The sequence below is a fragment of the Prionailurus viverrinus genome, chromosome B3, assembly GCF_022837055.1.
Source record: "Prionailurus viverrinus isolate Anna chromosome B3, UM_Priviv_1.0, whole genome shotgun sequence".
In the NCBI taxonomy this organism is placed as follows: Eukaryota; Metazoa; Chordata; class Mammalia; order Carnivora; family Felidae; genus Prionailurus; species Prionailurus viverrinus.
The window spans coordinates 120,953,477-120,981,383 of record NC_062566.1 but is presented as its reverse complement, the minus strand read 5'-3'; the positions used below and the strand labels follow the sequence as shown (position 1 = coordinate 120,981,383).

The window sequence follows — 27,907 nt, the reverse complement described above, 5'->3', positions numbered from 1 at the left end:
ACCACTTTCAGAATTGCATTTCTTACATTGCGCTCTTGTCATCTTATTTCTTGATCTACAGGTTTTCAATAAGCTAATCATGATTTAGCATCTAGTTTTCAAAAGCAGACTGTGTTTTTTAGTTTTATGTTTATAGCAATATTAAGCAGAAGATACAGAGATTTTCCCTGTGCCCCCAGCTGCCACACATGCCTAGCCTCCCTGCCCTCCCCACCCCGTATCAACTTCCCCCCCTACAATGGAAGTATGTTTGCTATAACTGATACCCCTGCCTTGACACATAATTATCACTTGAAGTCTATAGCTTGCATTAGGATTCACTCTTGGTGTTGTGTATTCTATGAGATTGGACAAAAGTATAAATGAGATTTAGGTGCCATTACTATATCCTAGAGTAATGTCACTGTCTTAAAAATCCTTTGTGCTCCACCTATTCATCCCCTTCTCTCCCCAGCACTGGCAACCACGGATCTTTTGACTGTCCCTATAGTTTTGCCTTTTCCAGAATCTGATATAGTTGAATCATACAGCCTTTCAGATTGGCTTCTTTCATTTAGTAATATACCCCAAATTTTCCTCCATGTCTTTTCTTGGCTTGGTAGCACTCTCTCTCACCTTTTGTTTTTGTTTTTCTTTTTTTTAAAGCATTGTCTGAATGTACCACAGTTTGTTTATTCGTTCACCTACTGAAGACCATTGGTTGCTTCCAAGTTTTGGCAATTATGAATAAAGCCACTGTAAACCAAACATCTCTATATAGATTTTTGTATAGACATAGTTTTCATCTACTTTGGGTAAATGCCAAAGAATATAATTGCTGGATTGTATGGTAAGAGTGTATTTAGTTTTTTAGAAATCATCTCAACTGTGTTCCAAAGTGGCCATATCATTTCTTCATTTCCACTGGTAATGAATGAGAGTTCCTGTTCTTCCACATTCTTGTCAGTATTTGCAGTTGTCCGTGTTCTGGATTTTAGCTCTTCTCATAGGTTTGTAACGGTAGCTTGTTTTAATTGTATTTTCCTGATAACATATGATGTGAAGCATCTTTTATTACTCATATTTTCCACCTCTATATCTTCCTTGATGAGATTTTTGTTAAGGTCTTTGGCCCAGTTTTTAGGTGGTTGTTTGGCTTCTTGTTGAATTTTAAGAGCCCTCTCTCTTGATTATTTTATATAACAGTCCTTTACCACCGTGTCTTTGTGAATAATTTCTCAGTTTTTTCATTCTTTTGACAGGGTCTTTTGCAGAACTGAAATTTTTAATTTTAATGTAGTCCAGCTTATTAATTATTTCTTTCATGGAGGATGACTCTGCTCTTGTCTCTGAAAAGTCCTCGTCAAACTCAAGGTCATCCATAATTTCTCTTATCTTCTAAACGTTTTATAATTTTGTGTTTTATGTTTGGATCTGTGATCAGTTTCGAATTCCTATAAAAGGTGTAAAGTCTGTGTCTGGATCCTTTTTTTTTTTTTTTTTTGCATGTGGATGTCCATTTGTTCCAGCACTTTCTGTTGAAAACAACCTTGTCTGCATTGTATTGACTTTACTTCTTTGTCAAAGATCAGTTGACTGTTTTCATGTGGGTCTGCTTCTGGACTCTGTATTCTGTCCCATTGATCTATTTTTTTTTTTGCTACTGCCACAGTGTTTTGATTATTGTAGCTTTATAGTGAGTCTTGAAGTTACATAGTGTTAGTCTTCCAACTTTGTTCTTCTTCAATATTGTATTGGCTGCTCTGGATCTTTTGCCTCTCCATATATCTTTAGGATTAGTTTGTTGATATTTACAAAATAACTTGATGATATTAATTTGGATTATGTTGAATCTATATATTATGTTGGGAAGAACTGCTATTTGGCAATATTGAGTCTTCCTATCCATGAATATGAAATACCTCTCCATAGATTTCATTCAACTATGATTTCTTTCATCAGAATTTTTTAGTTTTCCTTATACAGATTTTGTTAGATTTATATTTGTTTCATTTTTTTTTTTTGGATGTGAATGTAAATGGTATTATGTTTTTAATTTTAAATTTCCCTTGTTTGTTGCTGATATTAGCATCCAATTTAATGTCTCCTCTGCTTTATTTTTAAACCCATTTCAGACTTGCTTATCTCATGGGGCTTTCAGCCAGAAAGAACCAGCAAAGCTGGTAGTGGAGTTTCTTCCAAGCTTCTTATTTCCATGCCTAAATGTGTGTGTGTGTGTGTGTGTGTGTGTGTGTGTGTGTGTGTGTGTGTGTGTACACTTGTCCTTGTACTTAAATTGGAAATACGCCTATGTTTTCACTTTCTTTTATTCCAATTTTAAATATTTGCAATTAAAATTAAGATTTTGTCTTTTTTTTTACCCAGATAACAGTGACAAAAATTAATCATCTGGTAGAAGTGGTCATGAACCATATGACTGGCTTTTTCTTATGTAGATTAGGAATACTTTGTGCCTGAGAAACGTTAGAATACCTTTTTAGTGGTGGTGTTGATTTAGGTTGTGGAATTTAATGAGTCTGGATGTATTTCTTTTTGGAAGTTCACTTGTAACAGAAATGGTAATACTGAAATTTTATAATGGTTTCTAATAGACTAGTCCAGATTGTTCAGCTGTAAATTATTTCAGTAATGAGGCTTCCTACTCAAATGTCCATATTATTGGAGAAACTCTTGTAAGCATTTGGTGTACTATCAAATTCAGGGAAGATAAATATTTGCCCAGATTCCCCACACATAACTCAGTATGTTGCCTAAGTTAGAATTTCCACATTGCCAGAAAATCTTCACTAGATGGCAAATTCTGACATACCTATCCTAACATAATTGCATGCCATTAAGTTCCCTTAAGTTTCATGTGATGTTATAATTGAAATATATTTTGACATCAAATATTTTAAAATTTATTTTTAAAAGTAAACTCCTAAGGTTTTCGATTATTCATCACATTTTCATAAGGATGTACACAGGAACTCTTATTTTGTTTGGAAAAAGACTCTGTGGAACATGTTATATGTTTCCTTGCCTTATAAAAATATAGTTATTTTTGGTATAAGTCTTTGAGGACTAAAAGAATCTCCCATTTTCTTAACTGTTTATCAGGTTTAAAAAAAATCTGTAAGTTCTCTCATCAGTATAATAGACTTCTTCACCTTCTCTTAACAGTTCTAGAGTTTTCATCTTTATAGAATTCTTGTATTACTTTAAAAAATTCTGCATAAGAAATCACTCATTGTCTTTTATCCAGATAACCAAGTCTAAAATACAAAGAACATCCAAATTATTCCTTCTCTTGGGGCGCCTGGGTGGTGCAGTCGGTTAAGCGTCCGACTTCAGCCAGGTCACGATCTCGTGGTCCGTGAGTTCGAGCCCCGCGTCAGGCTCTGGGCTGATGGCTCAGAGCCTGGAGCCTGTTTCCGATTCTGTGTCTCCCTCTCTCTCTGCCCCTCCCCCGTTCATGCTCTGTCTCTCTCTGTCCCAAAAATAAATAAACGTTGAAAAAAAAAATTATTCCTTCTCTTCTCCATCTTCTTTGTCCCTATTTATAGATCCTGATATTTCTTGAATTTGGCCCATCTTGTTCTTTATTCCCACTACCCCAGTTTTGGCATGCTTCGTCTCATTTGTATTACCCTCTTAATAACTTGTTCTAGTTCTCTGTAACCTGTCTTCTATACTTCTGCTACTAAAGGGATGCTTTCTAGGCCACAAACCACTCATGTTACTCTTCCTGAAAACCTCTTGTCCTAAGTTATTGACCTTTTACTGCGTACAAGGCACTTTGCTACCCATTGTACATTGTCTCCTCTATGAGAAGGGTACTAGTATTTTTTCTGTTTTAATGATTAAAAAAAAAAAAAAAGAATGAAGAAGAAAGAGATTGAGTACCTTGCCTAAGGTCATATTGGTGGGAAGTAACAGACCCAAATCTTTTTCTCCCCAAACTTGAGTTTGTAAAACTGCTCTCCTGTAGTGACCCATTATGTCTGTAGCAAGTGGTTTCAAAGTGTAGCATATGAGACAGTCTTCTGGGTTTGGGAGGAGAGTGTTTATAGCACTGTTTATATTTTATACCTTATGTTTTAAGTATTTTAATTTTGCTAAATGTTTCATCATGTATGTATGTGTGCCTACCTATACATATGCATACCAATTTATATGTGTCTAGATTATGAAATTTATCAAATTATTAGGTCTCACATTAAATATATATGTTTCATGAAATATGTATTACGGTAGTGCCTGGGTGGCTCTGTTGGATGAGCATCTGACTCTTGATTTTGACACAGGTCATGGTCTCACAGTTCATGAGGTTGAGCCCCACATTGGACCCATGCAGTGCGGAGACTTCTTGGGATTCTCTCTCTCTGCACCTTTCCTGCTTGCTGTGCACTTGCTCTCTCAAAATAATAAATAAACTAAAAAATATAAAATATATATTATATATATGTATTTACACATGTATTCATATATATTAATATCTCTATATTTTATATACTATATATTCCTGTTACTTTATCTATATACACTAACATATATCCTGAAATGCATGTCTATATATAGACAGACACTTTGGAGATATGTGTTATATATACACACATATACATATCTAAACATAAAATTTAAAATATATATTTATAAAATTGATAGACATTTACACATAAACAAATATTGCATATTTTCACATTGGAAACCGAGCAGGGGTGGGCAAAGTATGGCCCAAGGGGCAAATCCAGACTTTTGTAAATAAACTTCCTTGGAATATAGCTATTCCCATTCATTTATTCACTGTCTAGGTTACTTTTGCAATACAATGGCAGAGTTGAGTAGTTGTGACAGAGATCATAAGGCTAAAATATTTACTATTTGACCCTGTACAGAAAATGTTTGTGAACTCCTGGTCTATGGGATAATTTCTAAGCTCCCTAGCAATGTATAAACACCCTGCTGACTCTCGCCCTTCCCTTGCTCATAGGTGGTAGCTATGTGGAAGTACTGTTTGCAGCTACCTCAATATTAAATCCATTATCGTACCTCTGTGCTTTATGGTGCTTCCTTTCCCTGAGTTATCACCCTAGCTCCTTTGCTTGGTGAAATTCCGTATTCATTCTTTAAGTCCAACTTAGTTTCCAATTCTTCCTACTCCAGTTTTTCAACAAGATAGAGTTAATCACTTTATGTAAAACCTTGGTTTATGAACATAATTCATTCCAGAAACATGCTTGTAATTCAAAGCACTTGTATATCAATGTGAATTTCCCCATAAGGAATATTGGAAACTCAGATAATTTGTTCCACAACCCAAAAATATTCATATAATAATGATTACAATACTGTAATATAATACAAAATAACACAGAAAATACAGAATATAAAGAAAAATAACTTAACCTGCATTTACCTTTGAAAACCTTCGGGGCTGGTTTGTGAGGGAGACCAGAGAGGAGGGTTACTGTGTAGGACAGCTTTCCCTATCACTAATGGAATCACTGCTATCTATTGGCTCAATGGAATCTTTTTCTTTCTGTACACTTTTAACAAGGAACCTATCCAATGACCTAGAATGAAGCAAAGCGTTCTTAAGCTTACTCTTGTGTGGAAAAGCAAAGGACTGTCCATAGGGACTTTGAAATGACAAAAAACTAGTGCCATTTGTGGGCACCTTCCAATGTTCTGAAAAATCACTCATTTCTGCCAAACACTGTGGCCTGATACTGAGCATCCAAGCATGGGAGAAGATCACCCACAATCCTGCAGTGAGCAAGTGAGCGAGCCAGCGAGCGAGAGAGAACCATTGACTCCGTTGTGATCATGTGATGTTTGACGTCACGTACTACTAGTATTTTTTATTGAGATAAAATTTATTAGAAATGTTTGCTCATCTTGCAGAACACTCTCAGAACAAGTTACTCACATTCCAGCGTTTTACTGTATTTCTTTCTGTGTGATAACTGTATCTGTAAAATCTGTATAGTATCTGTTATTACTTTTATGCTATTAAAAATTCCTATATATTTTCCATTCATGTATCCACATTCATACAAGATGTGAAATTTTGAACAGTGTGATTGATATCTCTCAGTTCAGATGTATCTTGTGAATGATGTATAAATTGAATTTGCTAATGTTTCCTTCCCTTTCCCTTTCCCAGAAAGGAAACTACTGGAAAAACAGTAGTTTTAAATTGGTAGTAGATGTTCTAATTTTTGGTATCTTAGACTCCAGGAAGTACTTTATTTATATGTTTTATTTCCATTCGTGGAGTGTAAGTTCATCGTGAAAGGGTTTTTATGGTATTTATCTTTGAAGAAGATGGTACGACAGTGTCTTGTGTGTCCTAGACCAAGTGTGCTGAATTAAATGCCAAGTCTGTTTATATTGTTCAGTGATGATAATTTCAGATAGTAGTCTCCAGAATTAGTAAATTAGTTAGTGGTCCTACACAATCAGAGATTTAACAGTATCATTTGTTTATTTTGCAAGAAATCATCATTTTGTGTGTCAACTTCAGTAACCTTCAGCTGATGTAGAACTTAGCCGAAAATTCTTTCAGTATTTCTGTATTAGAGTTTAGAGGTAGGGATGTAAAGAAAGTTAAAGAAAAAAATATATAGGATTTTCCTGAACTCATTTCTACTAGAAACCTGATACCAACTCAAGTTTTAGTATCACAATGGAATAATACTGGATAACACATCAACGTATACATTTTAGAAAACTGAGTGAGACTTGAAACAATAGACTTGCAAATTCTGAACAGTCTGTAGAGTGACAGTGTTAATAAGTGGATTGTGTTAGCTGGAATTTTCGAACGTCAAGGCTTTGTACCATTTGAAAGTACATTCTCCCGTGAATGAAGAACAATCATCAAGCTTTACATTTTCTCTTTTAAGGGGTTGAGCGGGAGAAAGAGAATCTGGAGAAGCAGATGTCAGATTTGAGGGTGCAGCTGAACTTCAGTGCAATGGCATCTGAGTTAGAGGAAGCGAAGCGGTGCATGGAGCGAAAAGACCAGGAGAAGGCACATTTTGCAGCGCAAGTAGAGGTGACTTTGCTATTTTCAAGCTGTATTTGAAGGACATTAGTTTTGTTTCATAGAATTGCTTAATGAAGTTTTAATGTAAAGTTTGTGATATTTTATGAACTCTAGTTTGAGTAAACATAACATAAAGTTATATAGATGACTACTTTATATATAGAAATATCTGTAGACTCATTTCTCTTTCATTTGGACCTTAAAGCCAGGAACCTATTAAACTTGGCAGTATTTTTGTTCTAGTAGCAAATTGAGCCCTTCAGACAGAAAGTACCTTTATTTGAAGGAATGGTGAATTATCATTTATTTTAGGGGTGAAACTGGAAGACGGCACAGCAAAGAGGGTATTATTGGTATTTCTTCTTTGGAACCATGAATGTTTTTAAATCTCTGCCTGCTGTGGAAGAGGTGGAATTACACTGCCTCCATTGATTTAGGGTGTGTAGTAATCATGAATGAGGTGTAAGTAGGTAGCTACCTTTCCCCATTTGCCTTTTTTTTTAAATGTGTATTTATTTTAGAGAGAGAGAGAGAGTGCATGCGCCAGTGGGGGAGGGGCAGAGAAAGAGGGAGATGTAGATTCTCAGGCTCCAGGCTCTGAGCTGTCAGCACAGAGCCTGACACCGGGCTCAAACTCAGGAACAGAGAGCTCATGACCTGAGCCAAAGTCAGACGCTCAACAGACTGAGTCACCCAGGTGCCTCTCCCCGTGGCCTTTTATCTAGCGTAGACAGGGTAATTATCTGAAAATATTAAAAATCAAAAGAAAGAACTTCATAAAAAGGAAATGTCTTAATTCCAATTATAATTACGCAAATTAGATCAGACATGGATGACACATTTAGAAATAAATATGTATCAGCCCTCCCTTTATATCTGTTTTTTCTTAGTGGAGTTGTATTCCAATTATAATAAGGTGCCATATTTGAAGAATTTTCTAAACTATAATGAAAGGTAGAAAATTGGTGTTAAAGATATCAAACTTTATATAACCCAAAGGAAATATTTAATGTTATGCTAGTCTGAGTTTCTTTTTCATCTTGGAAAGATGCATTTTCTTCATTTTCATCAATGGAAAAATGTATTTTAGATTTGCTTCAAGATTCAGATTGTAAAGCTGATGAAATACTGACATACTTTTTACAAAGCCCTTTACATGTATAATAAATACTTATCAGAGACATTATCAGAGCAATTGTAATTTAGGACTTCAAAAGTTTGCTTCACAGGTATTGTTTTAACCCTTGATCCTGTTGGCAAAAGTGCTAAAATATTATTTTGCCAAAGTTAAGTATTAAAAAAAAAAAACCTATACTAGTAAATATCAAAGGTAGAAAAATTCCTTGGCTAACCTGTTTATAACCACATATTGGTCTGTCCTTCTTCCCTTCCTTCCTTTTCATTGTTTGATTTCATTTACCACTTGCAGAATCAGTTGAAAAAAAATCTCACATAAGCATTTAAAAAATTACTTATAATAACCTAATAATGCCCTTATTCAAAGAGCCTGGCTTTCCCCTTGCCCTAACAATAGATCTTTTACATTTTCACCTGGATTAGGGAAAGACTTGGAGTTCTCTTGGATTAGTTTGGGTTAATTATACAGGTTTTGATGTGAAAGACAATTGGACAGAGAGGTTGAGAATTTACTCACATATTAAACACTTAATGACTGTCTGTTACATGTCAGGCACTATTCTAGGTGGTGGTGACATGGCAATGAACAAAAGTCAGGCAGATTTCCCTCTCTCTATGCAGGTGACATTCTAAAAATGATGAAAAAAGTTCTTTGGGTTTGTCTCAAGTCTAATTCAAATTTATTTCGGAGGATGAAAATGTTTTTTTTCCCTGTTGCCATTAAAACGGTATTACAAAAAGATACTGTTTTTTCTGGAAGAAATTCCCATTAACCAGTTTTTATTTTCCTGACATTATTTTTGACAATAAAATAATTACATTTATAGCCATTGTTTTAGATTAAAAAATTTTTTTTAATGTTTATTTATTTTTGAGAGAGAGAGAGAGAGAGAAAGAGAACACCATGTGAACAGGGGAGGAGCAGGGAGAGAGGGAGACATGGAATCCGAGGCTCCAGGCTCTGAGCTGTCGGCACATAGCCCAACATGGAGCTCAAACTCCTGAACCCCGAGATCTTGACCTGAGCTGACGTCGGATGCTTGACCGACTGAGCCACCTAGGCGCCCCCCACCGTTTTAGATTTTATGACATTTCTGATTATGGCTTATTTTTCATACCTTGTGAAGGCCCTTTGAATATCTTTATTCCCAAGCTATTCTCAGAATGACATTTAGTGTAGGCTTTGTGAAGGTATTGGTCATGGATCACTCAATGTAACTTCTAACAGTCATTTTATTGAAATTTAACTGAAAGATACTTAGTCTCTATTTTTCAGATATGTTTGATAGCATTTATTTTTCAAAAATATTTGGTGTTGCCTTATACATTCTGTAAAGAATGGCTATTAATCCTCTTTAGTTCCTTTTTAGAAAGCAAATACGAATAAGACAAGATGCTCAGAATGTGACTGTTGGTCAGGCCCCCAAATATTTGCATAATACTCTTTCTTTTGGCTTGTTCAGTCAGTAATCTCTCTCTTTTTAATGTTTATTTGCTTAATTTTGAGAGATAGGGACAGAGAATCCTAAGCAGGTTCCAAGCTGTGAGCACAGAGCCCAGCTTAAGGTACTTGATCCTAAGAACCATAAGATCATGACCTGAGCTGAAATCAAGAGTTGGATATTCAACCGACTGAGCCACCCAGGAGCCCCTAATCTCTTTTCCTTCCTGAAGCCTTCTTAGACTCTATCAGCTGCAAGTGATAATCCTCCTTCTGTACCTCATCCTTTTGCTCACATCACTAATGTTCTTATGGCACCTTTCTCACACTGCCTTAAAGTAGTCTGGGTAGATGTCTTTAAAATTTCAAAACGAGTTGAAATGAAGGAGAAAGGGGACTGCATTAGAAAGTTGCCCTGTCAGTAGGACAAATCTGACCTTGATGTCCTTACCTTGGTGAATACCTCATGTTTCAAGATCTTGTCCTCACATCTGGAAACTTGAACTTTCTGTGTTCTAGAATTAATGTGACCCAGGAAACTGGTTCATACTAATAATGAAATTTACTAGAGAGCAGTGTATAAAAGAGTGCCAGCTCATTCATGTACCCTCTGGGGGTTTCTTTATGGATGTTTAAACACTGATCTCTTATGCAGGGCACCAGTCTCCCAGTTTTCTATACCTAGGTTTTAGAAGGTTGAATTAGTGACCAAAAAGTTGCTTGGTGAACACAGTCAGAGAATGATGTCTGAGGAACTGTTTGTTCCTGGCTATTGTAAGGTTCTCTCACCCTCCACCTTTCTTTACCATAGTCCTTGTAACCAGAGACCTGTTTATTTCCTTAGATTCCTATCTTTATTTCTGGAATATGTTGAACTGCCCCCCCCTTTTTTTTTTTTTTTTTTTTTTTGTCTAACTGTCTTCTTAGCTTCCACTCTGATGCTCAACCTTCTGTTTGCATTTTCTTCTGATATGTTGCGGTGTACAGATTTTGCTCTGGGCTATTTACCAGTATGCATTGATGTTGTAATTCAAACTTGTGGCATTCTGGAAGCCACTTATGAATTAAATACTTATATCTTTTTCAAATCATAAATGAGTATGGGTTAAGAACCACATCTTGTCTCTATACTCCTTTGTGCTCCTTGACAGTGTCTTACCCATATTAGTTGCTAAGTTAGTATTTGTTGACCAAAATCGTAAATTATACAATATTTTTGTGGTTATTTTTTAAAGCTAACATTTGTTGTCTGGTCATTTTTTAAAAGCACGTTAAGGGTGTCTGGGTGGCTCAGTCGGTTAAGTGTCCGACTTCAACTCAGGTTATGATCTCACAGTCTGTGGGTTCCAGCCTCTCATTGGGCTCTGTACTGACACACACAGCACAGAGCCTGCTTCAGATTCTGTGTCCCCCTCTCTTTCTCTGCCCTTTCCCTGCTCTCTCTCTCTCTCTCTCTCTCTGTCAAAATAAATAAACATTTAAAAAATAAATTAATAAAAGTCTGTTAATTTCTGGAAGAGTTGTCAGTATTCCAGAAGACCTTTGCTCTTTCTTATTGATGGCGTCAGTTTTTGTTGATCCAGAGTACACATTTTAAGCAGTTGTTTCACACAGGAGAAAAACAGTGAAAACACCTTGTAAAAACCGGAATGAAAGGTGCATTTGGGTTTGCATAATTTACCTTTAAAATTATACCTAAAACCTTAAATCTGTATATGCATAGAAAATACTAAGTATGTTTTTTTCTTCTTCTAAACTTGAGTTGAACCTCATTAACCTTGATAGGCTATTTGTATTCATAAGAATTCCAAGTATCCTTGATCATTGATTCCCCCTGATTTAATCTCAGCCTCCATCTTCCATCAACTTACTTTTCTTGAAAAAAAAAAATTTGACTTTTAAATTCAATGAGGAACTTCAAAGAAAGGGAAAAAAAAACCCCAAGGTGCTGTACATAATTTAGATTAAATGTTGAAAGTGATAATTGAGTGACAACTGACATGATTATTCATTAGCAGAAACTTGGGACTGTAATGCCATAATTTACTTTTAAAAAGAGGATAGTGGAAAACAGGAATGATAATCAATAATAACTTTTCTTTTTGATGATTAGTACATTAGGAACAGAAGGAAGGTTGTTCCTTTTAACGCACTTTTAATATAAACTCTTGATTCTTGGATTTCTTATACAAAGCTGGCTACTTTACTATGTACTTTGCTATAGTGTTATACAATATTATACAATATTACTTTTAAACCCTTCTTAGAGATCTTAATTGCCCTGTCTGTAATTTCTACTGTTCTTTTTTATCTTAATAATTTATTCCTTATCTAAGTGGTTGTTGTAAAATAAGGTATTATCTGAGTACTAAGTAGTATTTAATGCGTAGATTATAAAGAAAACAAATATTGACAGCAAAGCTTTATAACAAAGGCTAAAATTGTTGAACCTAGTGGAGAGGAGATCTGTCTTTGTTATTAACCAAATTCACTGACAGTGAAACAGATTGCTAAGTCCACAGATGCTCTGTACTCCAAGTTCTTCATAAAGGCAATTACTGGCAGAGATACCCTACGATAAAAACTCTAAAACTAAATAAACCTTGACACTTTGGGGAAGATTTAGTTTCTCAAATCTTACACCTATATGGATTAGTAAAGGAATTCTAGGAGCTGTGAAGAGAGGCAGCTTTTACATTTTCTGTAACTTAGAGTTGCGTGAATATTTCCATAAAGCTAGAAAGTAACAGTGGACCAAATATCTTAAGTTTTCTTTTAAGGTATCACCAGTATTTGCTGTAGTCTATCATTTGAATACGGTCAGTAAGCAATAATTTGGGAATAAAAGTGTCTATTTTCAAAATCTTTATTTTCTGAAGTCATGATGGTATCTGTTTCATGTATTTTATGTATAAAATACATGTAAATTTCATGTATTTATTTTATGTATATATTGACATAAATTTCATGTATTTTATGTATATATTGAATATATATAAATTGAAAAGGCCTCTTTGTATATGTCCGTGGCGCGTGTGTGTGTGTGTGTGCGTGTGCACGTGCATGGACATAGATGCATGAAGTTGGCGGGGAGAGAGGGAGAAACATTCGTCACAAAATAAGTATTGATAACTTATGTTAGTTATCGATTTGATATTAAAAGCAATTATAAGGATAAAATATACCTTTGGGGATAATTATTGAAGGACTTAACTATGGAAAAATACGTGATATCAAATGAATAAGGTAACGTTTTTGCAGAATCTAACTAATTTATAGTTGTTCTTTTCTTGACTACCACAAATGATATTAAAGAGCTATAAAGTAGACTTTATAATAAGCATATTTGACTGTTCATGCATTATCCCTATAGTCTTTACAGTTAATTTTAGAGTGATTTTAATTGATAAGGTATCATTTTAAGTGGAGAGTTAAATTACATTTTAGATGTTTGTTTTCAGGCAGCTTTCTACAAGGAGAAATGAGATTAAGCTCAGCCTCAAACAACAAAAAAGTCCGTGGGCCTGTTATACTCTTGAAAATGTTTGAATGGTATAAATTATCTTTACAAAACAAAGTTTTTAATAAGTAACACATGGCTAACATAAAAGTCAGTGTTAGCAACTTTTTTTTTTTCAAATGTATTACACATTTAATTTCTGGTACTTGCAAGAAATATGTGTTGATGTCAGTACTTATTTTGTGGGGGAAACTATCATGATGTTAGACTATGGTTTGCTCTTCCTTAGAGAAGATTAACCAGTTAGGCAAATTTTTGGCAATTGTCATTAAAGAACAGTTTATGTGTTTGTTAATGGTGGATTACCTTGTTGTAGAACAAACTTCCTAGTGAGAAAAACTGGAAAAGCTGGGTAAGACATGTATTTAAAAAAAATACATATATCTTTGAAGTTGTCAGAGAGTTATCTGGGTGCAAGGACAGGAGGAGTCCTGTATTCTGCTGAGGAGTAGAGTGCAGAGTGATTAGTCTGACACTGGGTGCCACTCTTCCCCTGAAATGTCACAAACTGAGCAAGGCTTACCAATAGAGCGTAGGTTCGTGAAAGAAGCAGGGCCCTTGTAAACGTCCCACACTCTCAGTTGGGATACCCAAAGGGCTCCTGGGTGAGCGGAAAATGCACGAACAGTCACAGAAATGTAGCTTTGAATCTGCTGTGACGTTATTTGTCCCTACTCTAGTTGCCCATCTAAATAAAAGTAGATCTTTTGTGGGGGTGGGGGGAAAGGTATTATCCAGAGCCCTCGTGTTATTTCTGTAATTTGTCTTACAGTGTCTAGCATTTTATCAAAAACTTAGCAGTCATATCAAGAAACAAAATGCACATTACTAAAAAGCAAGATATAAGCAGGAAATAGAAATAGGTATATAGGCTGTTCAGATATTGGAATTAACACATCAACTTTAAAACAATGGTTATTAATATGTTAAGAAATTAGATCATAAGATACTTAATTCTAGCAGAGAACAGGACATTATAAAAAGAATAGAAATCTGAGAACCAAAATATATAGTAACTGAAATTAAGAGCTGGATAGGTAGGTAAGGTTTAACAGAAATTTAGACACCTTTTTTCTTATTCTTTTGAAGAAATTTATGAGGCTTCCATTCATATGTATGTTTAGGTTATACAATTTGTGATTTGGTTACTGGCTTTATGATCTGTTTTTCTATCTTCTAATTGGTAAAAAGAAAAACAATTTATTCAGTCTTTCATTCAATAAATTTTTATTAAGGGTCTATTAGGTATTGAGTCTGATGGTAGAATCAGGGGTTACACACATGAAATCAACATTCATTGCCCTCAATAAAGTCAAAGTCACCGAGCTTCTATTTAGCACTGAAGTTTCAGTTCACTAGAAAAGCCAGGCCCCCTTCACCCTTGAGAGGAAGAATCATAGTGAGACTTAAAATGAGGAACAGGGATGTGGGGGGTCTGAGCCTTAGGAAGTAGGCATGAGGAGCCTCCATCCCTATGGTACCAGGATGGCCTCCCTCCTCCAATGGCAGAACAATAAATGTAAAAGCAAAGAGTCCTTGAAGACAAAAGCAGAAATACCTTCAAATATAAATTGGTATTTGGTGATTGAAAATATGAATGATGGTTTTATAGTCTCATAGGCTTAACAATTCCATTATTTTGTCACATTGGCCCGTTCTATTTGTCCCTTCTAGATTACAAGAAACTGAGACATACTCAAATGAGGTTTCATGTAGGGAGGCAAGAAACTATCTTGACAGCTGCCCTACTGGGCTTCATGGAGAAAACAAATTTTATACATGTTACCACACTGACTCTGTCATTGAGACTCCTTAGATTGCAACGATAAGAAAACTTGAGGGTGCCTGGGTGGCTTATTTGGTTAAGTGTCCGACTCTTGGTTTTGGCTCAGGTCATGATACTGTGATTTGTGGGTTTGAGTCCCGGGTCAGGCTTCCTTCTGGCAGTGCAGAGCCTGCTTGGGAATTTCTTTCTCTCTCCTTCTCTTTCTGCCCCTCCCCACTTGAGTTCAGCACTCTCTCTCAAAATAAATAAACTTAAAAAAAAAAAAGAAAAGACAGGGTGCCTGTGTGGCTCAGTTGGTTAAGCATCCAACCTCCGCTCGGGTCACAATCTCACAGTTCGTGAATTCAAGCCCTACGTCAGAGTCTGTGCTGATAGCTCTGAGCCTGGTGCCTGCTTCAGGTTCTGTGTCTCCCACTCTGTCTGCCCCTCCCCTGCTCACATTCTCTCTCTCCCCAAAATAAACAAACATTAAAAATACTTAAAAAAAAATAAAAGAAAAAAAAAGAGAAAACTTGAGCCATTTTTAGATGACTGCCTTGGATGCAGCATTAATTCATTGGTACAGTCATCTGCGACCATGGTAGTTGTAGTCATAGGACTCGACTACAGTCTTTTTTTTTTTTTTTCCCTGTGAATGGATTTGAGTTACTATTGAGTATGAATTGCTTTCAAGCTAAGAAACTTCATTGAATTTTTCTTGTAAAGCTGGTTTACTAGCAACATATTTTCTTAGTTTTTGTTTACCTGAGAATGTTTTTATTGCACCTCATTTTAAAAAGATAATTTTTCTGGATATAAAATCTTAGTTGACTTTCTTTCAGCACTTTGAATATGTCATCCAGCAGGTTTTGTTTCTTCCTTGTTTCTCCTGAGAAGTCTAATGTTAATCCCATTGCATTCCTGTTCCTGAGGAGCCACTATTTCTTGTACTGCTTTCAAGATTTTATCATTGTCTTTGCCTTCAGTGTTTGATTCGGATATGTTCTTTGTATTTAACCTACTCGAAGTTCATCAAGCTTCTTGGATATATAGCTTATTTTTTTTTTCAGATTTGGGAAGTTTTAGCTATTATTTTCTCTTACATATTTTTTGTTTCTCTCCATTCCATCTAGGTTTTTTTTTTTTTTTTTTTTTTAAAGTTTATTTTGAGAGAGAGCATGTGTGCGCACAAATGGGGGAAGGGGCAGAGAGAAAGGGATAGAGAGAATCCCAAGCAGGCTACACACTGTTAGCACAGAGCCTGATGTGGGGCTCCAACTCATGAACCGTGATAGCATGACGTGAGTTAAAATCAAGAGTCAGATGCTCAACTGACTGAGACACCCAGGTACTCCCCTCCACCCCCATCTAGTATTTCTGTTGCATGTATGTTGGTATCCCACATTTCTTTGGGGGCTTAGTTCATTTTTATTTTTTCTCTTTCTCCTTAAGGTGGCATAATCTCCACTGATTCACTGAGCCTTTCAAATGAATTTTTTATTTCACTGGCTGTATTTTGCAACTTCAGAATTTCCATTAAAAAATAATTTCTATCTTTTTATTGCTATTCTCTATGACATTGTCATTATACACTCTTTTTATTAAAAAAAAATGGTTTCCTTTAGCTCTTTGAACACATTTATTAAAGCTTTTTAAAAATCTTTGTTAAGTTCAACATCTGGTCCCCCTCAAAGATAGTTTCAGTTGTCTTCTTTTTTCTTTGTAGAGGTCACACTTTTTATTTTTTGTTTATTTTTTATAAAGTTTATTTATTTTGAGAGAGAGAGTGCATGAGTGGTGGAGGGGCAGAGAGAGAGAGAGAGAGGGAGAGAGAGAGAGAGAGAGGGAGAGAGAGAGAGAACACCCCAAACAGACTCTGTACTATCAGCACGGAGCCACCGACGGAAGTCATGAACCTGATCTGAAATCAAGAGTCAGATGCTTAACCAACAGAGCCAACCAGGCACCCCGCGGTCACACTTTTTAGATTTCTTTTCATGTCTACTGATTTTTATTGAAATTGGACATTTTATGTATTAAGCCTGGATACTAATTCCCCACCTTTTGGGGTTCGCTGTTACTATTTGCCTTTTTGTCTCTCCTGTTACTCCTCAGAGGGTACAGCTTTAAGTATGTGTGGAGTCTCCTTGACAACCAGGGATGATTGTGGTTTTAGCTGGGTTCTCTTTGACTCTCTAGTTCCCTGACTCTTCCCATTAAACTTTTGACTTTTGGATAGTCTGATTCTGTTGATACCCCACCTGGCTTTATCCTCTCCAGTAATTGCTAGCTGATCTTTTTTTTTTTTTTGGACAGTGCCCTGGAATTGTACCACAGTCTGATTTTATTAAAGACCGCTCTTCTTAGCTTTTTCCTTGACTCTCTCTATTAAATTTCTAGCTGATCTGTTGTTTCACTTGTTGCTACTAGTATTATGGAAATTACCAGCTTCTTAACCACTCGCCCCCAAGATGTTCATCATTTTTGACATCATCCTTAGACATTAATTTCCTTATGTTCTGTTACAAGTAAAGTCAGTCCCCTTAGAACTTTGAGCTCTCTGTTTATGTAACTTCCCTCTTCTCAGCTGAGCTCAGGGACTGTAGCCTGCTTCCCTCTGGGGTGGTGCCCCAGCTCTTCAAGTGTGGTGCCAAGTGGGGATAGTAGCCCCTGATCTTCTGAGGTTGTCTCTTCTGTTGTGGAACCTTCACTGTATGAGAGAGCTGGGGCAGGAGCAGTCTAAGTCTGTGATGCCTTCTGTCCTATGAGTAGAGGCTGGTTGGGAAAAGAGACCCTCAGTCCTTTGACTATGTCTATTTGGCATAGAGTTTCCACACATTCATCTGGGGGGTGATGGTCCCTCTATGGGTCCTTGAATCTAAGATGAAGGATGTTGTAAAATTTACTAAACTACTTTATATGTTAATAAGTGAAGGATGCATATAATAATCTCTAGGGTAACCACTAAAAGAAGAGTAATGGGTATATAGCTAATACAGAAGAAAAAAGTGAAACAATTAAAAATTATTTCCAGGGGTGTCTGGCTGGCTCAGTCCGTAGAGCATATGATTCTTGATCTCAGGGTTGTGAATTCAAGCACCACTTTGGGCGTAGAACTTACTTAAAAAAAAAAAAAAATTACTCCCCAAAGAGAACATAAAAGAAAATTTTCATTGGGGCGCCTGGGTGGTGCAGTCGGTTAAGCGGCCGACTTCAGCCAGGTCACGATCTCGCGGTCCGTGAGTTCGAGCCCCGCATCAGGCTCTGGGCTGATGGCTCAGAGCCTGGAGCCTGTTTCCGATTCTGTGTCTCCCTCTCTCTCTCTGCCCCTCCCCCGTTCATGCTCTGTCTCTCTCTGTCCCAAAAATAAATAAACGTTAAAAAAAAAAAAATCTTCACAACATTGTGTAAATGAATATTTCTTCCAAAATTTCCACCTTACACTTGGCTGCATTAGGAAAATGAAAAGAACAAGCAACCCTGGGAGAAGATATCTGCAGAACATATATGTAACAAAAGACTGGTATTGTGTTTATATATCATTCCTGTATATTTGGTGACTTACAACTGTGCTTGGTTGTTTTAACATTTGTAAAGTATATGAGAAAATCCTATTAGTATCTCAACAGATAAAGCATTTATGACAGTTCAATATCCATTAATTAGGGAAACTTTTAGTTTCCCTAGTTAAAAGGAAGAGAGGGAAACTTTCTGATACTGAAGAATATCTACTAAAAACCTATAGCAAATGTCATACTTAATAGTGAAATACTGATTTTATTTTATTTTTATATTTTTAAGTGTATTTATTTTGAGAAAGAGACACAGAGTACACGAGCAGGGGTGGGGCAGAGAGAGGGAGAGAGAATCCTAAGCAGGCTCTGCACTGCCAGCGTAGAGCCCAGTGTGGGGCTAAAACCCACAAACTGTGAGAGCATGCCCTGAGCTGAAGTCAAGAGCTGGATGCTCAACTGACTGAGCCACCCAGTCACCCCTGAAATACTGATTTTAAATGAAGGAAGCATTTTCCTCTATTCAATAATGTAATAGGGTTAATAGTCCAGGCAATGAAGGAAAAAGAAGGGTATCTGTTAGGAAAGGAATTAATAATGTCTTTATTTCCACCTGATATTTTAAAAAAATCCATGCACTCTACAGGTAAATTATTAGCATTAACAAGTGAGGTATATATTTAAGCTAAGATAATTACAACCACATATCAAAATAAAATGAACTTTGATCAGACCTTTAAGGCTAAACTAAAAACCACTGAATCATGTTCAGTCACATTGTTTCCACAAAACATGTTGTCCTAAGTACTGATTAAAAACAAATAGAATTTTTTTTGCACTCTTGGTTAATTTATGTAATTTATTTATTTATTTTTAAAGAGAATATACATAATCAACATTAAGGTCAAGAAAAGAATTCTACCTGTACATATGAAGAAGAAAAATTAGAGTATCAAGTCATTATATTAATATGAATCCGTGGCTGCTCTAGATTAGCATCATCTGGTAGCACTTTCAGCAGTGAGGGAGATATTTTAAATCTGTGCTGTTCAATATGTTAGCCATATGTACCCATAGAGGACTTGAAATGAGGTCAGTGTGGCTGAGTTTTTAATTTTAATTTTACTTAATTTAAATATAGGTGGAACTTAAATGGTGGGAATGTGATTGGATGGTGTGAAATTAGGTTAGGAGCCATGTCTTATATTCCTGTGGGTGTAGAAAGCACACTGATTTTCCTTTGATTGTCTGAAATATGACCTGGCTGTGTCATGGGAAGGTGATGTTCTTGGACTTGATTGAGAACTGATTAAAGGAACATCCTTCATAGCCAGCCCTTTCTAAGTGTATAGGAGTCAAGAAAGGGATTATTCTTTCTTTCTTTCTTTCTTTCTTTCTTTCTTTCTTTCTTTCTTTCTTTTATTGTGGTAAAATACACAAAACATAAAATTACCAACTTCACCATTTTTTAAATGTACAATTCAATGGTATTAAATAAATTCACATTATTGTACAACCATCCATTCTCATCCCCACTGAAACTCTGTATCTATTAAATAACAACTCCCACTTCCTATCTCCCTCAGTTTCTGGTAGCCACTATTATACTTATTATACCACTCTGAGTACCTCACTGAAGTGGATTCATGTAGTATTTCTATTGATGTGGTTGGCTTATTTCACTTAACATAATGTCCTCAAGTTTGATCTATGTTGTAGCATATTGCAGAATTTCCTTCCTATATATTCCATATATGGAATCCATATATCTATATATCTATATCTACACACATACACATACATATATGTATGTGTATGTGTGTGTATAGATATATAGATATATATATATGTATATGTATATACTGATGCATAATTAAGCAAAATGAGGTCTATATTTTGCTTATCTATGGTATATATATTCCATATATGGTATACCATAGATAAGCAAAATATATATCACATTTTGCTTATTTATCCATCAGTTCATGGATACCTGGGTTTCCATATTTTAACAATTGTGAATAATGCTGTGAGTGTATAAATATCTCTTCGAGACTCTGCTCCTAGTTTTTTGGGGTATATACCCAGAAGTAGAATTATTAGATCATATGGTAATTCTGTGTTTAATCTTTTGAGGAACCACCATACTCTTTCCCACAGTGGCTATACCATTTTATATTCCTATCAACAGTGCACAAGGGTTCCAGTTTCTCCACATCCTCATCAACACCTGTAATATTCTGTTTTTTATTTATTTGTTTGTTTTTTAGTAGTAGCCATCCTAATGGATATGAGGTGGTATCTCTAGAGAGCATTATTTTTGTTTGAAACAGTATTAACAAAAGAAAAAAAGGCTCCCCTATTCCATTTAGCCTTCCTTAGCTTTGATTTCTTTCAAGAAATCAAAATTGAGAAATTAAGAAAAGTTGATTTCTCTTAACTGCACAATGTTACTGTGTCACGTAAGATAACATGTCTGTTTTCTTTCAAATAAACCGTAATTCTCTATTAGAATGTAGAACGTTAATATTAAGTGTTAGGTTACATTTAATTTCTCCTCTTGACTATATGTCACGTAATTAGAGATAAAATATTTCTTTAGTTGAACTGTGTAATTTATGTTGGTCCTCAGCTGCCACATCAATATTGGTAAGAACACAGGTGTCTGTGTTTTATTGATGCCTGCTTTGTCCTAATACATTTCATAGCAAATGTATAATCAGAGGTTGTTCTGCTTCAATCAAAAGCAGTTGCAAATACCAATCTGCTTAAAGCACAATAGTTTTATCCCATCTATATTCAAATTTTCGTCTCCCAAAGAGCTTTCTTTAGTTAAACATCAGAGTTGCAGAGTTAAAATGATCAGTCAGAGTGTGAGAAAAACTAAGAAGACACAAATGTACTTTGAGATAATGTGTGCCAGGGTCAGAACTTCCCCAGTGTGTTGCTGGGGCCTAGATGTTAATTATATGTCCCCTTGTGTCTTAAGTTGAATACTGTGAAGAAATGTGTATTTAAAATATTCCATGTAGTGAACATCATGACTAATGAAACAGAAGTTAATATTTTATTTCTTCACAAGGATATGAATGTATTTAATTAATTGAACATTATTTTCTATACTTTGCTTAAACTAAGTATCATGTTTCATTAAAAAGTACAAGGAAACTATAGTTGTATGAAGCAGATATGTTCTCATAGGATTTGTGGAGAAGTAATTATTTGTAATCACTGAGAAAGTCCAAGGAACCTGTTATTTGGGATTAATGTCCTTTTATGTATCTCTGCTTCAGTTGACAAAAAGAAAATGATACTAGTATACGTGGTCAAAATTAGAAGGATAGAAAAGACAAAAGGTTATATTGGTAAAGGAAGAATTTATTTGTGACATGGTTACTACAGTGATCCCTGATGTTTAATGTGACTGATCCCTAACTCATAAAAGGGTTTGGATCAGTTATTTTTACTTATTTTTGAGAACTTTTTAATTAAAAATTTTTATTTTTTGAGAGAGATTTGCAAGCAAGTTCCATGCTAAGTGTGGAACCTGATGCAGGCCTTGATCTCATGACCCTAGGATCATGATCTGAGCTGAAATCAAGAGTTGGACACTCAAACCAGCTGAGCCACCCAGGTGCTCCTAGATCAGTTATTAAAGACAATATGTATTTTGCTTGAATTAAAAAAAATTGACTCAGATTTTAGGTATATATTCTACTTTCAGCCAATCATGACTTAAAAAAAAAGTTTTAAATAGTGTGATCTCAATGAGTGATGGTCTAATTTAGCTGTGTGTAGCTATATTTTGGGGCTACCACACTTGTTTTGATTGATTTGAGTTCTTTTATTCAGAGACTTCCCTTAACTCTCCTGACTGTGGAAAATTGATTAGTTGTCCTCTCACTATCAGTTCATAAAACACCTAAATTATACCGAAATGAATGAGTTTATCAAGACATGCAAGAATTTGTCAGGCTCATTTCCCAATAGAGGTGAGTGGGGCATGGCTTAATTGAGAATCTGAGAATTTCAGGTGAAATACTGTTAAATCTGTCCTTTTGTTTATACAGTAAAGGCAAAAGTTTATAACATCAGGTAGGGGTTAGTGTGGGAAATAGAACTGCTCTAGGTATTTTATGCAATAGTTGTTTATAATAATATTGGCAGATGTGGCTTGGCCTAGGCTTCTAAGTAAGGGTAGCATGAAGGGGGATATTCAGTGCAGAATAAAATAAATTCTATCTATGAGACCTTGCTGGCCAGCAGCAAAAAGCCAAATTAGCAAGTATATTGTCTCCACCTCATTTCCACAGTTTAATGCTGTCTCTGTTGAGTCTGATTTGCCCCCAAACCTAGCTCAAGGGAGTACTGAACGTTCAGTTTTGTAGCCTCTGTGGAATGGGAGAATGTATTAGAAGGAATTGGGCATAGGGACTGACTGCTTTTGGTCCTAAATCACAGTGCTAGTAATCAGGTTTTCTTTTAGCTGAGAAACATGACCTTGCTTTGTCTTTGAGCCTAGCCCTGTGTCCATAGTTGGCACTCTGTGAATGCTGGCTGAATTCATGTTAATCCTAATATCATATTTACAAATACCTTCCTGTTCATTAGTAATGTTATATTCAATCTGTAGTTTCTTTGCAGGTTTTTGTTTTTGTTTTTTGTTTTTCAAGCCTCCTGTCCATTTTAGGTTTGTTAAAATTAAATCATCTATATATGCAAAGTCACATGGAAACTAAAATGTTCCAACATGCTAGAAAAGAGTTTAGCTTCAATAAACACACAAAAAAATAAATAAAATTTTAGTGTTCTCTTTTTTTTTTTTTTTTCCTGTACTTGAATCAGTTCTCTTTCTCACCTGAGAAATTTGCATCTCCTTTTGGCTGTAATATCCTTATTCAATCAATGTTTTCATCTTGTGTCTTCTTTAAGGAAGTCATATTTTGGACTGGAATTAGTCTTATCTTTGTTCACAGAGTCGATATTAAGGTAATTAATTGAATTCTGTTTCTAATGGTGTTCTACTTGAGGCTTGTGTGTTACTTATTAGCTTGAATGTCACTGTTTTTGTCCATATAAAGAACTGGATTTATATGCCTGTACTTTAAATATCGTTTTTGTCTCGGTGTATCCTTTTGATATAGAGAGTTGCTACTTTTCATTGTGCTGGGTATTTAGAGACCTTATTGTGAAACAGATCATTCTGTTGTGGTTTTGTGTGTTTTTATATGAGAAATATCGTAATTAATAAGGGTGTTTTCAACCAAGGAAACTTGGTAACCAAAACACCCTTAAAATAACTGGTTGTCAATACCAAGATATAAAAACTCTTAATCTTTGTAGTAATTAAAACTTAAAAGTATTTATTAGTTTTGGTAAAGTGGGTATAATACAAATACATAATTGTAAACGTTTTTAGTGTACTAAAAAAGTGTGTGGTGTGTGTGTTTATCTTCAACTGTGGTACCATATATTTGATGAATGTAAAACTGAAAGGCTAGAATTATAAGAATTAAAAGAAAAATTTATAGGTAATTTTGTCCTAGAATTTAGAAGGCACTTTAATCAAACTGTTTGGGAAGATTGAACAAATTGAACAAGTGGCTTTTTCTCTGCACTGATTTTTCATTACTATATAGAGCCTTTACAAATAATTGTATTTCTATTTGGTTTGCCCCCGATTTGGAATCATTCATTTTCAAACATTGCAAAATCAAGTTATTTTGAATTCTTACAAAAGATTATTTGCATATGTTTGGGAGAGGTGTCTAATTGATCGGATTCTCTTGCTGATCTTTTTCCCTCTTCCCCCTTCTCCTCTCAACACCATTTCCCATTTCCCATTTCCCCTGCCAACACCAGTATTAGGAGCACTTCCATCATGAAGGAAGCTACCTAAGGGAAACAGAGGACAGGAGTGCTAGGCACACGCTTGCCCTGGCTGTGTCAGCTGCTGTTGACTTCTGAGATTGACTGTCACGGACACTCATTTTCTCTCTGGCTCTGTTTGTCTCTTTCTTCCCCCTGCCTCCTTCTCTTGCTCTCTTTCTCTTTATTACTCTCAATAGCAACTGCAAATTATCTTCTTTTTCATCCCTTAGCCACCGCCTAATGGTGTTAGCTCAGGGCTCTTTTGTTTTTGACAAAGAATCATTGCTAGAAAACATTATATAAAGATAAGAACAGAGGTAGACAGTAAGAAATGAAACAGAAGTGTAGATTAGGTAGCATAAATTGGGAAGAGAGGCAAAATTTGAAATACAGAAGAAAGAATTGCTCACATACATCACATTTATTAAAAATAACTGTTATGTCTCTGTTTCCCCAACTACGCTGTGTTGTTCTCTGTAGCAGTAGAATGGAGAACCACGCCTTCTTATTCATCTTTTTGTCTCAGAAGCTTGGTTGTTGCTGAGTGCAGTAAATGTTTATTGGAATGAATGAAAACATACCTGTATTTTCTTTGGAAAGACTGACAGGTGATTTTTTTTTCTTGCTTTTTCTTTTTTTTTTTCTAGTCTCTTGAATGCCATAGATGGTTCTTATCTATTATAAGACAGCTCTATTGAATTTGATTGCTGAAATGAATTCGGATGAGGAAAAAATTGGTTCTAAAAGTCCATTCCTGCTTTAAAAAGATGATCTTCAATTATTTTTAATGTTGCTATAATATTTTAATATCCTAGTGTTAGCATAATGTACTTTGGTGATTAATCTTTCTCAAGCACATATCTGATCATGTTATTCCCTTGCCGAACAACTTTTGAAAGCTTAAGCTGGATTTCACCATTCCCCCAACCTGGTTCCTGACCTTACTTTTTAAATCTCTTTTTAGCATTCTTGAAATTTACTCTTTTTTTCCCCTACTGTTTATTAATTTATTTTGAGAGAGAGAGAGAGCGAGCGAGCACGAGCAGGGGAAGGGCAGAGAGAGAGGGAGACAGAGAAACCCAAGCAGGCCCCGTGCTGCCAGAACACAGCCCCGCGTGGGGCTCTAACCCACAAACCATGAGATCATGACCTGAGCTGAAATCAAGAGTTGGGTGCTTAACCAACTGAGCCACCCAGGTGCCCTGAAAGTTACTCTTCATGAACAGCCCTGGTGGCCCAGCCTGTGGCTCTTGCCCATGCTACCATTGGTCTTAAATGCGTGTCATTTGATCAGTGACCCAGTCTTTTCTGTTCTTGACACTTGAGTTTGCCCATTGTCTCCTTATTTTATGTGCCTTTCTTGATGAGTTCTTGCTGATCAGAGTAGTTTCTCTTGAATTTACTTGCTTAAATCCTATTTCTACTAGCCAGCACTGATGTCCCTTCCCTCCTGCTTGGCTGTATTTGTCCCAATCAGTATTTCCCATACAGTACTTTTCTTGGTCCCTCGGCAGGGTCATGAACATAGGAGGGGATACCTAGTCTATGCCTGATTTTGTTTTAACCAAGCCAACTCTATTCTGTGATTTTGTTTTTTCCTTTCAGCTTCAGAAGTTTCCAGAAACATACATGCATCACATATTGTATAATTCCTATTCAGGATTTCCTCCTAGCTCAGGAACATGGTATCTTACTTAATTATTTAAGAGGTTGTTTGGCTAGTATCCAAGTTGGTAATATAGTTACTAACTATATGGAATCAGTATTAGTTTTAATATTAGGGACCTGTGGCTAGTCTTTTTTTTTTTTTTTTTTTTCCTGCTGTAAACTACCTCCCTTATCTGGGATTGATTACTTTATCTCCTTATCCCTCAATTTCCTTATCTCTAAAATATAGGCATTGAATCTCATCTCTAATTTTTAAAAAAAAAAAATTTTTATTTTAGAGAGTGTGTGAGTGGGAGGGAGGCAGAGAGAGAGAATCTTAAGCAGGCTCCATGCTGATCATGGAGCCCAACACGGGGTTTAATCTCATGACCCTGGGATCGTGACCTGAGCCAAAATCAAGAGTCAGATGCTTAACTGACTGAGCCACCCAGGCACCACCACACTACTTTTTAAAATAGAATATCTCGGGGCGCCTGGGTGGCTCAGTCGGTTAAGTGTCCGACTTCAGCTCAGGTCACGATCTCAAGGTCTGTGAGTTCGAGCCCGCATCGGGCTCTGGGCTGATGGCTCAGAGCCTGGAGCCTGCTTCCGATTCTGTGTCTCCCTCTCTCTCTGCCCCTCCCCTGTTCATGCTCTGTCTCTCTCTGTCTCAAAAATAAATAAACGTTAAAAAAAAATATAAGTGTTAAAATAGAATATCTCTTTTACATTTTCTGTTTTTGTTTTAATGCCTTATTCATTTGAGTACGCTGTCTGTTGTTTTCTTAAAATTTGAATACGACCACTGCAGCAATTAAAAAGGGAGCCATTGGCAGCCAAAGCCAGTTTCAAGGGGAGAGTTCTTTTCTCCCATCTTCTAAATGCATTGCTGTAATGCTAATGCATTCTTTTTTTTTTTTTTTAATTCTTTTTTCAAAACGTTTATTTTTGAGAGAAAGAGCAAGTGAGCGTGTGTGTGCGTGCAAGCCGGGAGGGGCAGAGAATTCAAGCAGGCTCTGTGCTCTCAGCACAGAGCCTGTTAACAGGGCTCGAACTCATGAACTGTGAGATCATGACCTGGATTGAATTCAAGAGTCTGACACTTAACTGACTGAGCCCCTGTAATGCATTCTTTAATACATTCTTTTCCTTTCTGTCTATTCTTTGGCCATTTTAATACAAGGACGAAAAGAGTTAACATAGTAGTTAACATAGTTTCCTTAGGCCTGCTTCCAAAATAGGCCCTTGTTTGGCATCTGGGAGCCTTAATGATGATCAAGTTAGAAACTTGATGAGTGTAGCTCATGGTGCCTAGACCTTTTGTACAAATAATATGGTTTATGCTGAACACTTGCTTTCTTTCTGGGAGTCTGGAATTTTGGTATATACCAGGCAGATGGTACATAAGTGACTAGTTGTAATTAAAACTTGGGGAACTGAGTCTCTAGTGAGCTTTCTTGGTAGATAGTACTTCATACATGTCGGAATTCACTGCTGGAAGAATTGAGTACACTCTGTGTGACTACTGAGACAGGACTCTTGGAAGCCTGTGCCTGGTCTCCACTGGTTTATGCCCCACATTGTTTTCTCTTTGCTGATTTTGCCGTGTATCTTTTCACTCTCATAAATCTTAGCATAAGTACGACTATATACTGAATCCAGTGACTCCTTCAAGTTCTCGCCAGACCTGAGACCCTCAACACAACTACTCATTAACATGTTTTCCTACCTGAAGAAAGAGAAACAGAAAAAGACATTAAATGTATGTTTTAGGTTAAGTTGGAGCTTTTAAGCTTTATAAACCTTTGGTAACGTACTGTGAAAGGGATCAGGACATACCACCCCAACATATGCCACTTTGGTATATTGATTACTTTGAGCTGAAGGCACTTGAGAAATAGTAGATGCAGGAAGGGTACTCTGAGCTCTTTTTCTACCTAAAAAGAAGATACCCTGAGGTAGATACCTCAAGAATCCCCTG

At 36.0% G+C, this 27,907-nt stretch overlaps 1 protein-coding gene across 6 annotated transcripts in view; it reads left to right on the top strand.

Annotated features, from left to right (window-relative positions):
• Positions 1-27,907, top strand: part of CEP128 (centrosomal protein 128) — a 389,769-nt gene that overhangs the window by 89,525 nt on the left and 272,337 nt on the right. For all 6 annotated transcript variants that reach the window (XM_047863629.1, XM_047863627.1, XM_047863628.1 and 3 more), the window contains one exon: positions 6,891-7,042. In XM_047863629.1, the coding sequence (XP_047719585.1) occupies positions 6,891-7,042 (152 nt within the window). The remainder of the gene's footprint in view (positions 1-6,890; positions 7,043-27,907) is intronic.